Source organism: Zalophus californianus, chromosome 9 (assembly GCF_009762305.2).
Source record: "Zalophus californianus isolate mZalCal1 chromosome 9, mZalCal1.pri.v2, whole genome shotgun sequence".
In the NCBI taxonomy this organism is placed as follows: Eukaryota; Metazoa; Chordata; class Mammalia; order Carnivora; family Otariidae; genus Zalophus; species Zalophus californianus.
The window spans coordinates 65291577-65312766 of NC_045603.1; the positions used below are offsets into that span (position 1 = coordinate 65291577).

Consider the following 21190-nt stretch of genomic DNA (forward strand, 5'->3'; position numbering starts at 1 on the left):
AAATTTACAATAATTGGCGATGTGAGGGGAACCCGAGGAGGCATGCACAGATGGGGTTAGGCAGGAGCTGGGTCCACCAGACATACTCACCTTTGTGGGTAAAGAGGATGGGCATATAGCAGAAGTTATCAAGAGAATAAGGTAACAGAAAAAAATAGTGTGGGAGAAAACACGGGAAGCTGGCATGGAAATTGCCAGCCTCTGACCCACTGACACAGCCTCCCACCTGTGGAGCTTCCTGGGGTGTGGGAAAGAGGGGAAGGAACCCCTCCCCGGGCCTTGAGTGCAACCCAAAGGCTTTGCTCTTCCTCCATGGGAGGTGCCTTAATGGAGCTTCAGGCCTACTGTTTAGGGGATGATCCACCTCTACAGCTCCCTGAGCACCAGCCAGGCTGTTCTGACACCTACCACCATGCTTCATATTTCCCTGTTTTCTTGTGTTCACTCTTACTTCCTCCAGTCACCTGGAGTAATACTCTTGACAAGTCTGGTCTTTCTCCTAACCAAAAAGGGGGAAGAGTAACACAGCTGTGATTGTTCACTGAGGCCCCTGTTCTCGCCGTTTATTTTTATTTTTTTCTTTAAATTCAATTAATTAACAGATAGTGTATTATTAGTTTCAAAGGTAGAGTTCAGTTATTCATCAGTTGCATATAACACCCAGTGCAATGAGCATGGGATGTAATGAACATCACGTACCCTCCTTAATGTCCATCACCCAGTTACTCCCTCCCCTCACCCCCATCCCCTCCAGTAACCCTCAGTTTGTTTCCTATGATTAAGAGTCTCTTACGGTTTGTCTCCCTGATTTCGTCTTGTTTTATGTTTTCCTCTCTTCCCCTATGATCCTGTTTGTTTCTTAAATTCCACATGAGTGAGATCATAGGATAAATGTCTTTCTCTGACTTATTTCCCTTCACATAATACCCTCTAGTTCTATCCACATCGTTGCAAATGGCAAGATTTCATTTTTTGATGGCTGAGTAGTATTCCATTGTATATATATATATGACATCTTCTTTACCCATTCATCTGTCAATGGAAATCTGGGCTCTTTCTATAGTTTGGCTATTGTGGACATTGCTGCTATAAACATTGGGGTGCAGGTGCCCCTTCAGATCATTTGTATCTTTGGGGTAAATACCCAGTAGTGCAATTGCTGGGTCATAGGGTAGCTCTATTTTCCACTTCTTGAGTAACCTCCATACTGTTTTCCAGAGTGGCTGCACCAGCTTGCATTCCCACCACCCCGTTCTCTCTGCCATCTCCAGTGGTGTCTATTGAAATCTTGCCTTCCTCTCCTTGCTCCCTTCTCTCAGTGCCTTTCTCAGCCCCATCCAATGCTTCATGCTGACACCCCCTCAGTCTTCAGTTCCTCTCTTCTAAATCCTTTGGCTTTTTCTCTTTTTAAAGTTCTCTTTCTGACATGGTGCCCCTATATTTATTTCCCAGAATGTCTTCCTCTCCTTGCTAGGCATTTAGGTTGTGGCTGAAGTGATCTCCAGCCCAACCTCATAGACTTGTCATCACAGAGCTCCCCAGAGGAGGGGGGACAGCTACTGTTTGGAGACCACTGACAAATGGAGATGTTTCCATGCTCTGAAAATACACCCTGCAATGTGTTTGAGAACACCCTCCCCCACAAGAAACCTCAAACTTTTAAAACAATGTAGAAATGAGTTCTAACTCCTGCCCTTTACCTACATAGAAAGGATGTCTCAGAGAGTTACTGAGTGGATGGTGAGGTCCCCTTTGGCATGGGTAGCTGTAGACAAGAGAGCACTGGAGTCCATAGTTAAAAGCCAATTTCTAAAGTGCACATTTTCCAAACATTAGCTTTTTCACTTAAGATCTAAGAGACTGAGGTGAAAATGAAATGAAATAATGCATGCAAAAGTACAAACCACCTTATAAATGAAAAAGCTATAACTGACAATTGTGTGGAATTTTTTTACCTTATTTTTGAACAAGTTACAATGTACATGTTCTTTGAAAATACAAAAAAAGAGAGAGTAAGAGAGTCTCATTTCTATGTATCCTCTACAATTCCCATCATCTTCCCCTCCCAGTGGAGAACCAGTAAGTTTTTGTGTGTGTATCTTTCCAGAATTTTATACAATTACAAAGAGGTATATTTTCCTTCATTTTACACAAAAGGTAGTATGGTATACTTAATGTCCTGAATTGTTTTTTCACTTACTATATCTTTGGGTGCTTGTCATAATAATACATCGAGAATCTCCTTTTTACAGCTGCATGCAGCTTCACTGTATTGGAAGCTTCAGTTTAATTAGTCCCCTAGTAACATTTAGATTATTTCCTTTTCTGTTTTGTTACTGCAGTGCTGCACTGAATACCTTGGACATAAGTCTTTTCACAAATCCATTTACATCTAAAAGAGAAAGTGGTTCTGCTGGATCAAAGGACATTTGCATTTGTAATTATGAAAGACAGATTCCTTCCATTTACACACTCACTAGCATTGTGTGAGTGCCTGATCTCCCACAGCCTCACCAATGGAGTAGGTTCTCAAAACCTTTGAATTGATTAAAAAAATATTATCTTATTGTTTTAATATGCATCTCCCTTGTGAGTAAAATTGTACCTTTTCATGTTTTTAAAGGCCATTTGTATTTCTGTTAACTGTTTCATCAACAGTCATTGAATATATGATGCTAGAGGGCATCTAAACTTTGTTACCACTCTAAAGTCCAACAATTTTCTGATCATCATCACATGAGGCAGTTGAGATAAAAGGAAAGCAAAGAATTGAGGTCAGGGATGTTCCATTTGCTCTGACTAAAGTTAAAAACCCAAATATGTCACTAGAATGTGAGCAGTGAAAAGTGGGGATTATGCTTTATCCATCTTCATTCAGCAAAGTGCCCAGAATACTTGCAGGCATTTAGTCATTAGTGAATACTTGGGATGAGATTAACTATTCTTGGGAATTCCTTTCACAGAAGTACCCAGCTAGCATTATGACCTAGATAATATGGATAGCTTGCCAATGAGTTAAAATCATTTCTTGTATTTCATTGGAGTATAGCCACCATAAAATTTACCAATGAAAAATAATCTGAAATGACCAGTCAGATTCTGACACTTAATAGATCTGCCAAATTTACTGACTGAATGATTGGGAGTGTGCTTAAATAAAGAAATCATCACAATACATATAGAACTGTGATGATTCTTAGTAAATCTAGAAAAATTTTTGCCAGTGTCCTTCCCATCCCATCTTAGGAGAAAAGGCTTCTAGTTCTGGGCCATCTGATTGTTTAGGTAAAAACCTCCCAGGACCATAAAGAGGTGGTACATCTGGCTATCATAAAGACATCTGATTAACTTTGTTCTAATTGTGCTCAATGGACAATGTTTCCCACTACCTTTTACCAGATGGCTCCCTATTCTCTTACTCTGTTTGCTTCATTCTGCTACTCACAGACAATTCAAGTGCACAGTGAACCTAATTACAGCAGGGGGGACTTTCAAAGTTCAGATCATCTATAGATGAGATGCGCGGCAAGCATTTTGCTAGTAGCTCTGCATAGGTTTAAAGCAGTGATTCTCATTTACGGGTGTGAGAGGGTGAATATTAGTATCACTTAAGCTTTCTTTCCCACTCCTCCCTCCCTTCCCTTCTGTGTGTGTGTAAATACACATACCCTGTTCCCCCTTGTAGAAGATATCAGACTCTCGGGAAAAGCTTGGTAGGGTACACTGAAAAAGCTCCCCAGGTTGTTCCAAATCATTCTCATCTCCCACCGTCACTCTCACCTCTTTACAAGAATGAAAAGCACCTTCCCAGTGTTTCCCTTTTCCCTACTCCTTTGGCTTCAGCTGGAAACAGCAAGTCATTTCCCTGAACCGGCTACTCTGATGTTTTTACTTCCCTAGGAACCATTTCTGTGTCCTATTATGACCTATAGCATGAGCACTATTCCCATGCTGTTCTTAATCTCTGCATTCAGAACTAAAAAAAAAAAAAAAAAAAAAATCATACATTTGCTCTATACTTGGTATATGGTGCTCAATACATGTTGTTTTTTAAGAAAAGCAAAAGACCTAGCTATTCATTAGTTAGCCTTCCCATCTCCTTATATTTCTGATATGTATTCTATAAATCTTAATTATTTCCTCTCTAGGAGTTAGTATTTTCCCAGTTGAAAATTCCCTCACTGCATTTTGTCAAACAAAGCCTAATGTCATGATATTTTAAGTCCTTATTTTACTAACACTTAAAACCACCTAAAACAATCCTAGTCCTATTCCAACCTTTTTTTTACAGAGAAGGAAAACAAGACTATAAATGGTTAAGTAACAACTCAGCCAAGGTCAGAGTAGCAGAACTTTGACTAGAATCCTGGTCTCATTAAGTACTGATCTGGCAGAGTTTTCTGCTATAGCATATTATCACATCATCACAAACTATTTATACTCTTATTTAACTCTCAGTAATGAGCACCTACCCTGTGCCAAGCCCTGTTCTAGATGCTTTCACACACTCTCATTTAACTGAAGACTGACCTAATAAAGTTTTACAGTTAAAATACTATTATCAAGTCAGGCAAAAACTCCAGACCCATTACAATCAACTTTGGGAGAAGGGCCTTTTTCCTAAAAGGAATTTCAGTTAAGAACACTTTGGATCAGTGGGACCGCTCAACTTAAAGTTGTCTACTCTTCTCTTGCCCGGACGATGCCCCCCACTTCTCTCTTTACAAGCCCTTCTCCCCAAAACTCAATTTGGATTTGATTGGGTGTCTAACGTTAATTCAACACTTCTGTCTAATCCCCCCAAGTTGCTGCTTTTCTTTTACCTGTTTTCTTTTTTCCTTCTGAAAGGCATTGTCCTGTGGCCTGAAGCAGGAACAGAATCTCGACATCTTTTTGTCTCTTCACCCCATACGCCCCTTGCTGTATGTCTCCCCTCAACACCCACCCGTACCCATGTGCGGCAAAGAGGAAACGGACACGATGTAGTGGAAAGGTCTTGTATATAGTTTTGTCCACTTCAGTGTGTGAGAGCTGCTCTCATTAGAGCCTATGGGGAAGGGCATCTGTGCCTGGAGGAAGGGAAATTGCTCCCACACTACGAATAACTGGCTGCATTCCAAAGACTTTCAGATTTAGTAAGTCTTTGTGCGAGCAGCCCTTAGGTCATGAGTCTTCCCCTGACTGCTAGAATGTCGGTCAGTTTTAACCAAAGCTGTCTTCTGGATGGTGCGTTTTACCGGCTTCACCGGGTCCTGCTGCTTCTCTTCCCTGGGCTTCGGGCCTGGCCTCTTCTCTCGGGTCCTAGGCCTGATGTCTTCCTTCTTGGTCCGTCCTCTCCCCTCGTCCATCCCCTTGGCCCTCACTTCCTCCCTGGCTCTGGAACGCACCGAGTCCTTGGCTCTTGGCCTTATCTTCCGCCCCCTTGTGTTTACCTTCGTGCTGCGTCTCCAGACTTCCCTGGCCTTCTTGGCGGCCCTGCGATGAGTGCAGCGCCGCCGTGGGCTCCAAGGCCGGGGAAGGGTCCTCCTCGAAAAGCGCACGCCCTCTTCCAGCCTCAGGCGTCCTGGCCTTCTCTTCGGCTTCGGAATCTTCCAAACCCTGAAGTAGCCAGAAGCATCGCTGCTGCTGACCCGGAGAAGCGTGCCCTTAACCTCAGACCAGAGTGCATCGCCCGAGTGGCGGCAGCACTTCCGTCGCATTTCGTAGCCAGCATTTCCAAGCTCCTTCTTGAGGGCAGCCAGAGTCAGCCCTTTGTGCTCGGTGATGGCTCGGAGCAACAGCTGGGACACTTTGAGCACGGAGCGCAGGCCCTGCCTCGGCAGGGCCGTGAGGGTTTTCTCCGCGGCCTGCTGGGTTTTAACTTCAGTGCCTTTGGATTCACCAGTGGACCCAGCCACCTCAGCCATGGCCCCGCTCCCGCCTCTGCGGGGCCACTGCTGTGGGCCACCCCCACCAAGGCGCGAGCTTAAGCTGAGACCGGCTGGACCACGTCACAATGGCATGCCCAGCCTAGACTTTCAGGTCCTATTTGGCGAGCTGCCAGATCCCCCCCAGGTAGGTGGTCCAATCAGACTCCACTTCCTTCTAGGTCTAAACCAATCCAGATCTGGGCGCCTGTACACCCCTAAGAATCACCTTTATAATCTCCAGGGTTTGTTCCCTGCCCTTTATAATGCTGCCACTTCTCATTGACCTGGATCTCAACCACTTTCTGAAGTTCACTATTTTTCCGTGATCCTGAACACCCATCTACTCACATTTCCCTAAGGTGAAAGAAGCTACTCCCAACTATCTAAAACAGGTAATACAAAGCCTTTAAAAAGTAAATGTGGTAGTCTATCAAACAAAACCCGACCTAGAAACTCCCACCTTTAGGTCCCACCATCTAGAGATCGACAGTCATGTCTCCCTGACTCTCCACATGGGGGATTCTGTGCAAAAATATGAAGGAAAGAGGGAATCACTGTGGTCCCTCTACCCTAAACAATGATTCTCACACCTGGGTAATTCAGATGCCTCATTCAGTTGGATCAAAACAATCCAGTTTCCAAATAGACCAAGAACTCTGGTCTAATCATTATTCTTTCACCAGACTTTGCTTTTCTACCTCTTGTCCCTCTTCTTGGATTGCTCACCCTCTTTCTCTGTCCAGATATATTCTGCTCATCTTTCAAAATCCTGTTGAATCCTTCCCTCACTGAAGCCCCCTCACTCTTGCAAATGATTTCTCTCCTCTTAACTACCACATTAAACTTTTGCAATCCTATACTGCATTTTCTTTATTTTAAATTAATCTGGTAGTAGAGAGTACAATGCAGCACAAGAATTTTAAAAAGAAAACAGCCTGGACTTAGAGCTGAAAGACATGGACACATACCCCCGCCCCAGCTCTTTAACAGCCGTATGGCATTGATAAATGCCATATCTGACTTCTTTATCTTTAAGGGGGGGGCTAATAATCCCTTCCTACCAACATCACAGAACTATTGGAGAGGTTCAGAAGAGGTGATGGTAGATGACAAAGGACTACCCAAATATAAGGCATAAAATTAATTTTACTCTGAATGTTTATGCCTTTCCAACTAAATAAAAGTTTCCTGAGAGCCAAATAGCCTTTGAATTTCTATGGCCCCTGCTGCACCTAACACTATTCTTCATTATACACAGAGCAGGCATTTAATTGAGTCTGTGTAAGCTTCTCTCTGGTGAGGAGGATTTCTCTGGATTCAAAGGAAATGCCCAGGAAATCAGGAGAAAGGAGATAGGGAATAAAGGGATAAATCTCAAAGGGTTGAAAATGAAGGGGACCAAGGAAGCTAGTTACTCAAGGACTTCTTATTTTGGACACAACTTAGTTGGGAATTATTCAAAGAATACCTCAAATTGCAAAAGCATATCATACTTCTCTAAAGGACATTCCCATATACTCAGCAGTCACAGGCTGGACTGCGACATAGTTTCTGCCAGGAATAAAAGTGCCAGGAAGTAGCTTAGACCAGTGCTTCTTAAACTTTAATGTGTACTTCATAAAGTACTGATTCCAATACATTAGGTCTGGGATGGGGCCAGAGGTTTTACCTTTCCAACAAGCTTCTAGGTAGTTCCACTTGGTGAAAACACAACTGTTGGGGAGTGGGGAGTAGACAATGAGAAAGGAAGTGGCAGGAGATTAGACTGGAAAGGTAGTTTAGGGCCAAGGTATGAAGGACACATAACATAATGACACAGCTGTAAGGAGTCACACAGCAGTAAGAGGTAGAGTGTGGATTCATACGTAAGTCTACTTAATTCTAAGGCCTGAGTTGTTAATTACTGAGCTAGGTTTCATTTTCTCCAAGGTTGACCCTCTCCACACCTTTATTTATCTCCACTACAGAACAAGAAGAAGTTTATCTCCACAATCACAGCTCAGAATCAGAAGGATCTACAAGCACTCACTGTACCTTCTCCCAGTCTGTAAATTAGAGGAGGTTACTGTGGATCTCCAAGAACAGGAGACTAACACATTAGCACAGGGACAGTGCACCAATGAAGAGCTGCCAGACTGAGAGGCAGAACCACATGGAGCAGGCTTTCTCTCATTTGTGTAGTCTCTTGGTCTGGCTATACTTCCTGGTTGCATAGGCCACTGGCCATAGGATGGGACAACCATCAGAGAAAAAAGACAAAACTGTTTGCTTTGAGAATAAGAGGAGAGTAAGTGAACTCTGACCTTCATATCAACTGACTCCAGGTAAAGATAGGTTGGCTGCACACAGTGGTATCATCATGAAAGAAAGACAAAAACCAAATCAGGGGCACTTGGGTGGCTCAGTCGGTTAAGCAACCAACTCTTGATTTTGGCTCAGGTCATGATCTCACCATTGTGAGACTGAGCCCCACATTGAGCCGCATATCAGGTTCCATGCTGAGTATGGAGTGGAGCAGCTTAAGATTCTTTCTCTCCCTCTCCCTCTGCCCCTCCCCTGGATCTCTTAAAAAAAAAAAAAGAACCAAATCAAACCACCATGTTTATTGATACCCCTGTGATGAAAAAAGAGACCAATTAGAAACCTTTGGGAAAGGCTGAAATCAAAGGACAAGAATTATATGAAAAAAAAAACATACCAAACAAAACAAAACATTTTCATTTACACATAACCATTCATTTCTATGTAGATTTCTGTATAAATATACTGTAAGTAATAGGGGAATAACAAAAAATGAGAGGTAGGAAACCAATGCCCCACTACCACTCAGCTGGCTCAGAGGACAAGAAAGCCAGCTAGCTGACAGAAACTTTCTGCTGCACCAATCCCTTGGAGTTATTTTGCTCCTCTTTGGAATAAATCTACTCGCCAGCCCTCTTCTTCTGATATCCCAAAGAAAAAGACACTTCAGAAAAAACAATTTCTTGAGGAAAAGAGTCAGTACAAACAAGTGTCATACCTCTAATCAGGAGACACCAGCTCCAGCTCCAGAAAAACAAGACTGAACCATCCCTTCCAATTTTAATCATCTATGATTATAAACCAGAAGTTACCACCTAGCACCACCCTGTTATGAGAAAGATCAATAGCTCTTAATTTCTGGAAGGCTTGGGGTTGGCTGGTGGTGAAGAAAAAGGATACTTGGGAATAATCTTCAGCCTAAATCTTTCTGCTTCAAGTTCCAGAGCAAGATCTATTGTTTTTTGTTGATGTCCTCTATAGTGATTGTGACTGAGGACTCCAGAGGAACTTGGTTGACTTAGGCATAGGAACCTTTAATTACTATACAAAATTCTAAGGACGTCAGAAGTTTTATTAATCTTACTCCCTCACATAGAGTTATGCAGCTCTAACTTCATTAAGAAAAACTCCATACAAGAGTACAGCAAAATTTAGTAGCATACTCTGATTTAACCCCAATCTATACCTCCTTGGTATAATCTGCCCCTCCTTGACCCACAGTCCTGGGACCCCAAGGTTCTAGTTCTTGCTTACTCAATTATCTTGCATTGATTCAGTTTATCTCTCCCAAAACCGAATAATATAAACCTTTTCAACAATCTATTACAACTCCCCAACTTAACCTTAAACTGCTAGTTGTTTTTTCCCCAAAAGACTCTTTTCCTCTCCTGTATCACTTTGTGCTTTCCACTTTAATGCAAATAACCCCACAACAGTCATTTCAGCAAATAAACCCACCAGTCAACTCATGGCTTTGGGGAGAACTAAAGTGGTTCACATGTGAAAATAAAAATATTAAGATTCCATAAACCATGGAGACGGACTAGCAATTGGGCATTCATCCTTCTAATCCTCAGCACAATTGTCCAGAAGTGAGTCTAGAGATTATAGATCCAGGTGATCTTATTGGAGGACCAGGAAAATTTCTCAGCAATTATCCCCAAAATATGAAGATCTGGTCTCCCTGACTCCTCCCAAGAAGCTCTAAACACCCAGTGTAACACACTCCGCCCCACAAATATAAAATCTATACTCATCCCTCCAAAAATGACACGAGAGAAATAAGGGCTTTGGTATTAGCAAAATCCTACCCAAGTACTTTTTTTTTCACCCAAAGGAGTCTATATAATTTAAATTTCTCATAAATTAAATCAAGTTTTATTAATAGTTATATCTTTCCATGAGCCCATAATGTGGGACCTCCAAGAACCATTCTGCTACAATCAGTTAAATCTCAAAACCAAAAACCCATTTCTCTGAGGATTTTTACTTTGAATATGAGGCTCAGGGCATCCCAGGACATAGACAAGCTGCAGTCCCACAATAACACTACATTCTGGACAACATTCAATTCTGTTATAGTAACTCCCAGCCATTCCATGCCCTTGTCAATTCCCAGAATCCTGTACAAATGAAGCCAAAGCAGAAACACACACACACACAAATGGCAGAGTAGAAATCATTTACCATATATATGTAACTCTTGGAATCAGAGAATTGAAATATCCCAGACCTACAACCCACTACAGAGAAGCTTATTTCTAGCCTAATCTCTACAGATCTAAAATTCCAGAAAATCCAAATTCACTAATTAAAAATTGCTTTCCTCCAAATTAAGTGGTATAAATAAATGCCCATGCTCAGGAATATAACCAAGAGTAAGCTTTATTTGCATTCTCAATTCACAATACACATTCTGGAATTATACTGCATAACTTTCCTCATTTTTTCCTTCAAAACTGCGGTTCTAAATATTTCATTTCAAAAAACACATCTCCATTTCCTGTTTAAAAATCACATCTGATTTTCTATTTTAATCCTTCTTCCCTTGGCTTTTTCTTGGCCTTTGATCCATCTGGGGAAGAAGAGCTACTATTTATTTATTGAAGTTCTATGGATCAGGTATTGTGTATAAATTATCACTAATTCTTTCAGCAACACTGAAAAGTGGATAATATTATTCACATTTACAGATGAGAAGGTAAATGGTGTACTGAAGGAAAAGTTTGGAATGAGAATTCCCTATATCTCCCAGGTAACCCAAAGATTCCTATTTTTCATTTTCCACCTAGAGAAAAGAAATTGCCATACCACCTCTTCTATCATTTCACTAATCAAAGCTTTGAGCAAGAAATTCAGATTCTCCTTTCTCACTATAATTTCTACCATACTGGTTATGCCAGTTACCAATTTATTGTTTTTGTTACCTGAATGTGAAAATAGATCTGGGCCTTTTAAATATTTTTCCTTTTTTCAGCTGACATGATGTTAAGCTTTGTAGTAAAGGGTACTGGAGAGACTGCAGGAGGAGAGGGTTTTCCCTTCTAGTTCTCGTTCTCTGGTCTGTCCTTTACCAAGGTTACTAGAGCAGAGGTTGGAAAACTGTGGCCCATGGGCCAAAACCAGCCTGCTGCCTATTTCTGTGTGGCTTGTAGCCACAACTCAGGTGGACTAGCACTTTGAGCTGCAGAGAACAAGACATAATGTCCCCACCTCTATTTCACGCTCCACTCCCAACATATGCCTCCCTGGCCTTGGCCATATCTCACCACTCTCCAGGACCTATGCTGGCTACCAAATATACAGTCCCCAATTCTCTACTGGTGGCACTGAAGAACAAACTTGTATCTTTATAATGAATTACAATCTGGGACACCTGGCTGGCTCAGTTGGTAGAGGATGTGTTTTTTTTTGTTTTTTTGTTTTTTTTTTGAGACAGAGAGTATGTGAATGCACAGTGGGGGATAGGGCAGAGGGAGAGGGAGAGAGAGAGAATCTTAAGCAGGCTCCACACCCAGCCACGTGGAGCCTGATGTGGAGCTCAATCTCATGACCCTGAGATCAAGACCTGAGCCAAAATCAAGAGTCAGATACTTAACCAACTGAGCCACCCAGGCTCCCTGAGCATGCGACACACTTGATTGTGAGTTCAAGCCCCACATTGGGCGTAGAGCTTACTTAAAAATAAATAGATAAATAAAATAGAAATAAATAAATAAATAAATAAAATATAAATAAATAAATAAATAAAATTCCAATCCTTAAAATCACTTTATATTTAAAAAAAAAGACTCTGGAGCTTTTATCTATTTGTCATTAGACCTAACTTTCAACAAGTTAGGAGTAACTTTTAATGAGAAAAATGTATAGGATACAATAGTTAATAACTTGAAATTTTTTAAACACAATACTCATGTTTCACCAAACACTAATAAAATTAAGAGGGATCAAAGAGTTAAACATAGAAAATGAAAGCAGGGAAAAATATATGTATTTATTGGATTTTAGGAAGAAGAAAGATTTTCTAAGCATAAAATTAATGGAAGAAATCACAGAGGAAATTACTGACATTTTATAAAAACCTTAAAATTCTGCACATTAAAAAATTAAAACAAGAGTAAAAAAGCAAACAGGAAAAAATCTGCTAAAAAAAGTCTATGAGTTATTCCAAAATTAAGAGTAAACCCCCAGGGGCACCTGGTTGGCTCAGTTGGTTAAGCGACCGCCTTCGGCTCAGATCATGATCCTGGAGTCCCGGGATCGAGTCCCATATCGGGCTCCCTGCTCAGCAGGAAGTCTGCTTCTCCCTCTGACCCTCTTCCCTCTCCTGCTTTCTATCTCTCATTCTCTGTCTCTCTCTAATAAATAAATAAAATCTTTAAAAAAAAAAAAGAGTAAACCCCCAAATTAAGCAATGTAGAAATGAAAATAATGGTTAATATGTGAAAAATAAGGTCTTCCTTTGACTATAGCAAAACTACAAAATGAGTAATAATTTTTGACCTAACAAATTATTTTTTAATAAAAACAGATAAGAGACTTCTATTTTTTTAAAGATTTTTATTTATTTATTTGACACACATTGAGAGAGAGAGAACAAGCAGAGGGTAGTGTTAGAGGGGGAGGGAGAACCCAATGTGGGGCTCAATCCCAGGACCCCAGGATCATGACCTGAGCCGAAAGCAGATGCTGAACCAACTGAGCCACCCAGGCGCCCCAAGAGACTTCTATTTCTAAATAAAACAAACTAATCACCCTCCATTCAACCTCTCCTACAACAATTTCCACAAACCTTGGACTAAAATATGTAAAACTACCAGAAGACTCCAAAAAGCAGTTACAAGCAGACTAAGGGTCTCAGGACTTAGGAGACAAGGTAGCTACAAGTTCCTTGGGTTTTCTTTTTGTCTCATATATATCCCTGCCTGGACACTAGAGCAGCCTAAAATCCAGACCTTCCAATGGCCCAGACAGGAAAAAAAAAAAAAAAGAAAGAAAAGAAAAGAAGAAGAAGAAGAGAGAAGATTCTATTCTTTAGCTGTAAGACTGGCAAATAGGAAAGGGACCATTCTGATTTTTACCCACCCCACACCATGGTTGTCCCCAAACTGGCAGCACGCCTTCCCCTCCTCACCAGCGGTGAGGTAGTCCCTGAAGAGGAAAGCCCTATTTCAGCCTTCTATTCTACACCAGAGAAGTGCTAATAAAGAGCAGAGCTAGGGGTGCCTGGGTGGCTCAATCAGTTGAGTGTCCAATTCTTGGTTTCAGCTCAGGTCATGATCTCAGAGTCCTGGGATTGAACCCCGCCCCGTGTCAGGCTCTGCACTAAGCACAGAGTCTGCTTCACATTCTCTCTCCCTCTACTTCCCACTCACTCTCTCTCTCAAATAAATAAATAAAATCTTAAAAAAAAAAAAAAAAAGAGCAGAGCTACTCCCTCTCCCCACTGTGCAGCAGTGGTAGATTCAGCATAGCAGAACCCTAGAGCAACACTGTAGGGACTCAGCAGAATGGAGATGACAGAAGAAAGTCACTGAGCTTGAAGATGAAATGTATTCAGTATAAATAAGAGAAGGGAAAAAAGAATGAAATAAATTGAAATTAGTCTTAGAGACCTGTAGGACAATATCAAAAGGAACAATATTCATGTCACAGATTTCTCAGAAGGAAAGAAGAGAGAGATTGGAGTAGAAAAAAGTATATAATACATACATACATACAAAATGGTTGAAAACTACCCAGACTTTGTGAAAAGTATAAATTCACAGATCCAAGAAGCACAGAAAAACCCAAACAGATGAACTTAAAATTATAGTCAAACACATCATAATCAAACTGCTTAAAACTGAAGGAAAAAAATCCTAAAAGCAGACAAAGAACTATAAGACATTACATTTAGGTAAAGACTCAAATGATGGCATTCAGGCCAGAACATTTAAAAATAACTAGTTCTTGGGGCACCTGGGTGGCTCAGTCAGTTACATGTTAGATTCTTGGTTTCTTTCTTTCTTTTTTTTTTTTTAAAAGATTTTATTTATTTATTTGAGAGAGAGAGAATGAGAGATAGAGAGCACGAGAGGGGAGAGGGTCAGAGGGAGAAGCAGACTCCCTGCTGAGCAGGGAGCCCGATGCGGGACTCGATCCTGGGACTCCAGGATCATGACCTGAGCTGAAGGCAGTCGCTTAACCAACTGAGCCACCCAGGCGCCCCTAGATTCTTGGTTTCAACTCAGGTCATGATCTCAGGGTCCTGAGATTGAGCCCCAGCAGGGCTCAGTGGGGAGTCTACTTGAGGTTCTTTCCCCCTTTCTCTGCCTCTCCCTCTGCTCCTCCCCCATCCTGCTCCTGCGTGCCCTCCCTCTTTCTAAAATAAAATAAATAAAATCTTTAAAATGATTAGTTATTGGTCCAAATGGCTTCTAAAATCTCTTCTGTGGGTTGCAAATTGAATATGGTGTTGCACGTAATTGGATGGACAACTGTACACACACATAAAGGAGATCCTGAATAATTCACTAAAGTGTACTACCTTCTCTGAATGAGGATTAGAGAGAGAAAGAAAAGGCCTTACTATTCCCTAGGGCACTGATTCTCAAAATGTAGTCCTTATACCCCTGGGGGAGTCAAGACTTTCAGGGGACTATCACGAGGTCAAAACCTTTCATAATAATCCTTAGACATTATTTACCTGTGTTGATATTTACTTCAACAGTGTAAAACCAATAGTGGGTAAAACTGCTGGCCTCGAAGCATGAATCAAGGCAGTGGTACCAAACTGTACTAGAAGGCACTATATTCTTTACTGCTACACACTGATAGAAAAGAAGGGATGGAAAACAAGTTTTACTTGAAATATCTTTGATGAAGCAATAAAAATTATAATTTTATTAAATCTCAACCCTTGATTACCCTTCTTTTTAATAAATATTGTGTAGCAAAATATTTTTATATTTATTTTTATTTTAAATATTTATTTAGAAATTTATATTTATTTATATTTATGTCTGTATCTAAAGCAATTCTGCTGTGTGCTGAAATTTTCCCAAAGAAAATGTAGTGGGCAACACTTCCCCTGCTTCTTCTACCTTTGTCCTGTTCACTTTACCTGCCCTGATCACATAACGAGTCTCCTGCCTCTTGCCCTGCTTAGAATATTTGTCTTCAGAAAACCTCCATTTCTAGGTCTTCAAAAATCGTTCTTCAAAAATTCGCAATCTTGAGAAACTCCAGAAGTGTTGCTCACAACAGTAAGACGTATGCGGTGATGCAGGCAGAAGGCTTGCCAGGGAGGTCGAGGGCCCCCTATAGGGCCAAAGGAGTCCAAATTAAAATGATGGTTCACAGGTAATCTCGGGAGAGGGGGCAGAGCCTCCCACAGCTGCCCCGCCCACAGAGGAAGATGACCGGCGGGCCCTGACAGCCCGGAACTCACGCCCCCAACAGCAGCGAGGCCCACGAATTAGGGCAGTGCTCCGCTGCAAGAAGAAAAACAGGAAACAAACAAACAAACAAACAAAAACCCCTCAAACTCTCCTCCCAGGAGGCCCCGGGCGCGGTGAGGAAAGCAAACGTTAGCCAACGAGAGCATCTGTTCCCGCGGCTTTCCCGCCCTTTCTCCCTGAGGCTGGAGAGAGGCGGCTCCTTTAGAGCCCACGGGGAGTTATAAAGGACTGTGGTGCCTGCTCTCAAAGAGCACCCCCCGCGAGGAATAGGGGGGAGCGAAAAGAGACAAGTAATAGGTAAGGGGGGAGGGGAACATGCTGGCCCAGCGGACGGACGGACGGACGGTTGGCCGGCGGAGGAGACTCTTGCAGGTGAGGAGTTGTTAATGAAACGTCTACATGGGCAGAGAATATAGGACACAAGACACTTAGCCAGAAAGGATGGCATGGGCAGAGCCACAAGACATCATTTCTCCTGCACTTACAACAGCTATTTCTGAATAATTCGCGAAAAAATAATCCTTTCCCTTCCTGTGTCCCCCTGTAAGTGTTTCCTTCATCTTCTGACGATCTTTCCTACTCTCGGCTCTCCGTGTAGACGCTTGTAGTGGCCTTGAGCACTCAGGCTCTCTTTACCTCATTCTCCTGCCCATCAGCCCGTTTTTCACCAGATGTGTTATTAAAATTAACTCCCCCCAAAACCCACAAAAACAAAAAGGGGCGCCTGGGCAGCTCAGTTGGTTAGGCCTCGGATTCTTGATGTCGGCTCAGATCAGGATCTCAGGGTGGTCAGATGGAGGCCCGCCTCCCGCTCAGGGCTGGGCGCCCAGTCGGCTTGGGATTCCTTCTCTACTCCCTCTGTCCCTCCACGCTCCAGCGCGCGCTCGCAATTGAAAAAACAAACAAAAACAAAAAAACAAAAAAAAACTGGGGCGCTTGGGTGGCTCAATCGTTAAACGTCTGCCTTCCGCTCAGGTCGTGATCCCAGAGTCCTGGGATCGGGATCGAGCCCCGCGTCGGGCTCCCTGCTCCGCGGGAAGCCTGCTTCTCCCTCTCCCACTCCCCCTGCTTGTGTTCCCTCTCTCTCTGTGGCTCTCTCTGTCAAATAAATAAATAAAATCTTAAAAAAAAAAATTTTAACTCCCTGTGTTACTGCTAGTTTATACCTTTAAAAAATGTGTAAGTGATAAACATAGCAAGATATTTGTAAATAAGATACCTTCAGGAGAATGTCAGTTTTTGTTTTTATCATAGTGGGCCTTCATTCTCAAACGTTGGCTCTGCATATCAGAATCACCTGAAGAAGGGCTTGTTAAGAAAAGAGATCCTACCCCAGGTTTCTGATTTAGTAGGTTTAGGATGAGGCCCAAGAATTTGTACTTATTTGTTTTGTATAAGATATAACATGAGTTTCAGGTATACAACACAAAGATTGATACTTGTATATATTATGAAATGACCACCACTCTATCTAGCTAACATTCTGTTATAAATTTTTTTCTTGTGATCAGAACTTTTATCTACTTTTAGCAAATTTCAAAAATGCAATACAGTATTACTAACTATACTCACTATGTTATACATTACATCCCTGTGACTTATTAATTGGAAATTTGTACCTTTGACCCCCTTCATTTCACTGATCCCTCCGCATCTCCAGCAACCACCAATCTGTTCTCTGTATTTATGAGTTGGGTTTTTTCTTCTGTTTTTTTTTTCTCCAGATTCCAGAAATGAGTGATATCATATTGTATATATCTTTCTTTGACTTATTTCATTTAGCATCATGCCTTCAAGTTCCATCCATATTATCACAGATAGCAAGATTTCATTTTTTTATGGCTGAATAATATTCCCTGAATAAATATATATGACATTTTCTTTATCCATTCATCCATCCATGGACACTTAGGCTGTTTCCATGTCTTGGCTATTGTAAATAATGCTGCAGTGACCATGGAGGTGCAGATATCTTTTCAAGTTAGTGTTTCATTTTCTTGGGATAAATACTTGGAAGTGGAATTGCTAGACCATATGGTAGTTCTATTTTTAGTTTTTTTAGAAACCTCTATACTGTTTTTAATAGTAGCTGCACCAACTTACATTCCTACCGATGGCATAAAAGTGTTCTCTTTTCTCCACATCCTCACCAACACTTGTTATTTCTTCTTTTTGATAACACCCATTCTAATAGGTGTGAGGTGATAGCTCACCGTGGTTTTGATTTGCTTTTCCTCATGATTAGTAATGTTGGGCATCTTTTTCATGTACTTGTTGGTCATCTCTATGTCTTAAGATTTTGCATGTTTAATATATTCCCAGCTGATGCTGTTGCTGCTGTTCTGGGGACCACTGGCCTAGCATATCTAATAGCTAAAATTTACCGAAGTTCAGGCATTGTGCTAAATGAGTGATTTATTTTACATGCCATTCTTATCAAAACGGTAACATATGGGGTTAATATTTCTCTTATGGGGAGAAAATCTGGCTGAGGCTAATGACTGAGATTACTCATTCTTAGAGAAGGCTGAAATTTACAAAAACACACCTCTCCACCCTCAGGCTGGAACCCAGCTTCATGTTCTTCTTTGATCCAAACAATAAGCAGGCGAAGAGAACACTATTGTGCTACGGTTAAAAATACCTTTGCTAATAAAGATAGACATACAGACCAATGGAATAAAGAACCCAGAAATAAATCCTCATTTATACAGTCAAATGATTTTTGACAAGGGTGACAAGGCCATTTGATAGAAAAAGGATACTCTTTTTAACAAGTAGTGTTGGGAAAATTGGATATCTACATGTAAAAGAAACTTGGACCCTTGCCTAACACCATATACAAAAATTAACTCAAAAAAGGATCAAGGACCTAAATGTAAGACCTATAACAATAAAATTCTTAGAAAAATACATAGGATAAAAGTTTCATAACATTGGACATAGTAATGATTTCTTGGATATGATGCCAAAGGCATAGGTAACACAAGAAAAAATAGACAAATTGGTCTTCATGAAGATTTTAAAAATCTGTATACCAAAAAACACTATCCACAGAGTAAAAAGGCAACCTATCGAATGGGGAAAATATTTGCAAATCATGTATCTGGATATCCAGATAATATCTAGAATATATAGAGAACTCCTAAAACTCAACAACAAAAAAACTGCCTGATTCAAAAATGGGCAAAGGACTTGAATAGACATTTCTCCAAAACTATACAAATGACCAATAAACACATGAGATGCTCAGTATCACATCTCACACCCATTAGGCTAGCTACTATTAAAAAAAAAAGAATATGGAGAAATTGGAATCCTTGTGCACTATTGGTGGGAATGTAAGATTGTACAACTGCTGTGGAAAACAGTGAGATGGTCCTTGAAAAATTAAAAATAGAATTACTATATGATCCAGCAGTTCCACTTCTGGGCATAGAGCCAAAAGAACTGAAAGCAGAGTCTCAAAGAGATATTTGTACAGCCATGTTCATAGCATTATTCACAATAGCTAAAATTTGAAAGCAACCCAAGTGTCCATTGATGGATGAAAAAGATAAGTAAAACAAGACTATACATTCAGGGATCATTTCTATAGTTCGAAAAGTAAAGTGTGGTATGTACATACAATGAATACTGCTCAGTCTTAAACAATAAGGCAGTTCTGACATGTGCTATAGTATAGATGAACCTTAAGGACATTATAAGCCATTCACAAAAAGACAAACTGTATGATTCCATTTATATGAAGTCCTTAGAGACAGGAAGTAGAATGTGGTGGCCAGGGCTGAGGAGAGAGGGAGAATGTTGAGTTGTTGTTTAATAGGTATAGTTCCAGTTTTACAAGATGAAAAGAGTTCTGGGGATGGACGGTGGTGATGGCTGCACAACAACATGAATATATGTGATACCGCCCAGCTGTACACTGAAAAATGGTTAAGATGGTATACTTTATGTTATGTGTATTTTAACCCAATTAAAAAAATTTTTGATACCTTTACTGAACTATGTTCCCTAGGAGACTAGCTTTGGGTGAATCATTTCACCTTTCCTCAACTTGGGTAGGTTGGACTACAGCAGTTAGACCATCAAGAACCCTAATTTGTTACTACTTTCCCTCGTTGGGTCCCATGCTTTGAAAGATTTTGTCTTGCAAAGTACTGTATTTGTTAAGAAACTCTTTGTTTTATATTTCTTATTAATTAAAGACATTTTTGTTTCTGTAGCATTAGATAACCATGATTGCCGCCCTGAGCTGAGATGTCAGGCAAAGAGAGAAACAAGATTTATATAGGTAGTTAGGAGATTTCTGTTAGAACATTTCAAATATTAAAAATTGTTAATTAACTCCTAGAGGTTTGGAGACCAAAGGCTTGACACACAGAAATGGTTGATTTTCAAGGTTTTTCCTCCTAATATAGATGATTCTCTGAAGGTATGGCTTCCTATAGGCTCAGTGCTGACATAAGATTATGGAAATTTGTACTATATCAATCTAACTGGCCTGACTGAGGCTTGAGTGTGTAGGATAATTCCATCAATATCTCTATTTCTTTACTTTGCCCAGAGATGAAATGTGAATGAGAAGTGAAAATGGAGTTCAGGAAAATGTAGTGCCGTTTATATCAACACACTTTTTGGGGTCTGGAGACCAATCCAAAGACAGTACAAGCTATGTGATCCCTGAGGCCAAATTCTTAGACTTCTATTATGAGTGATAAATGATCACTGCACTTGAACCAGATAAATTTTTCTAAATAATTATTCATTTTCTATGAATTATATAGTAGAACATTACCTGACAGTGGGAAAAAAACCCTCTGATTAGTGTGAATCTCACATTCTATAGAGTGAAAAAAGAGACATGAATACATTTTGTATGATTCTATATATATGAAGCTCAAAATAGGCAAAACTAAGCAACAATATATACCCAAAATATTTAGTGTTTCAGTAATCATTATGGTGGTAGTCTTAGTATTGTTATTCTGAGAATGTATTGATGTGGGATAAAGCAAATGAGTAATCATGAAATTTTCTAATTCTGTTGTCTCTTCATTCTTAATAATAATCAGGATTATTAACGTAGGACAAAGGAGACACAGAAGTAATACCAAAAAATGTTAAGTTAAAAACTCTGTAGTCTTGGGGCGCCTGGGTGGCTCAGTCGGTTAAGCAGCTGCCTTTGGCTCAGGTCATGATCCCAAGGTCCTGGGATTGAGCCCCGCATTGGGCTCCCTGCTCAGCAAGAGCCTGCTTCTCCCTCTCCCTCTGCCTGCCAGTCTGCCTACTTGTGTGCTCTCTCTGTCTCTCTGTCAAATAAATAAATAAAATCTTTAAAAAAAGAAAAGAAAAAAAGACTCTGTAGTCTTGGGGTGCCTGGGTGGCTCAGTCAGTTAAGCACCTGCCTTCAGCTCAGGTCATGATCCCGGGGTCCTCAGATCGAGCCCCGCATTGGGCTCCCTGCTCAGCAAGAGCCTGCTTCTCTCTCTGCCTCTGCTTGCCGCTCTGCCTACTTGTGTGCTTTCTCTCTGTCAA

At 40.8% G+C, this 21190-nt stretch overlaps 1 protein-coding gene and 1 long non-coding RNA gene across 2 annotated transcripts in view; both read right to left on the minus strand.

The window, feature by feature from the left end:
- LOC113921748 overlaps nt 1-21190 on the minus strand; it is a 47061-nt gene that overhangs the window by 15359 nt on the left and 10512 nt on the right. The window lies entirely within an intron of this gene.
- Nucleotides 4967-6002, minus strand: LOC113921747 (testis-specific H1 histone). Its single transcript, XM_027592909.2, has one exon. It carries the CDS (start codon nt 5904-5906, stop codon nt 5133-5135), a length of 774 nt encoding a protein of 257 aa, XP_027448710.1. The 5' UTR covers nt 5907-6002; the 3' UTR covers nt 4967-5132.

Excerpts from the sequence above, each read along its gene's own strand:
- LOC113921747 (XM_027592909.2), bottom strand. The coding sequence starts at position 5,906 with ATGGCTGAGGTGGCTGGGTCCACTGGTGAATCCAAAGGCACTGAAGTT.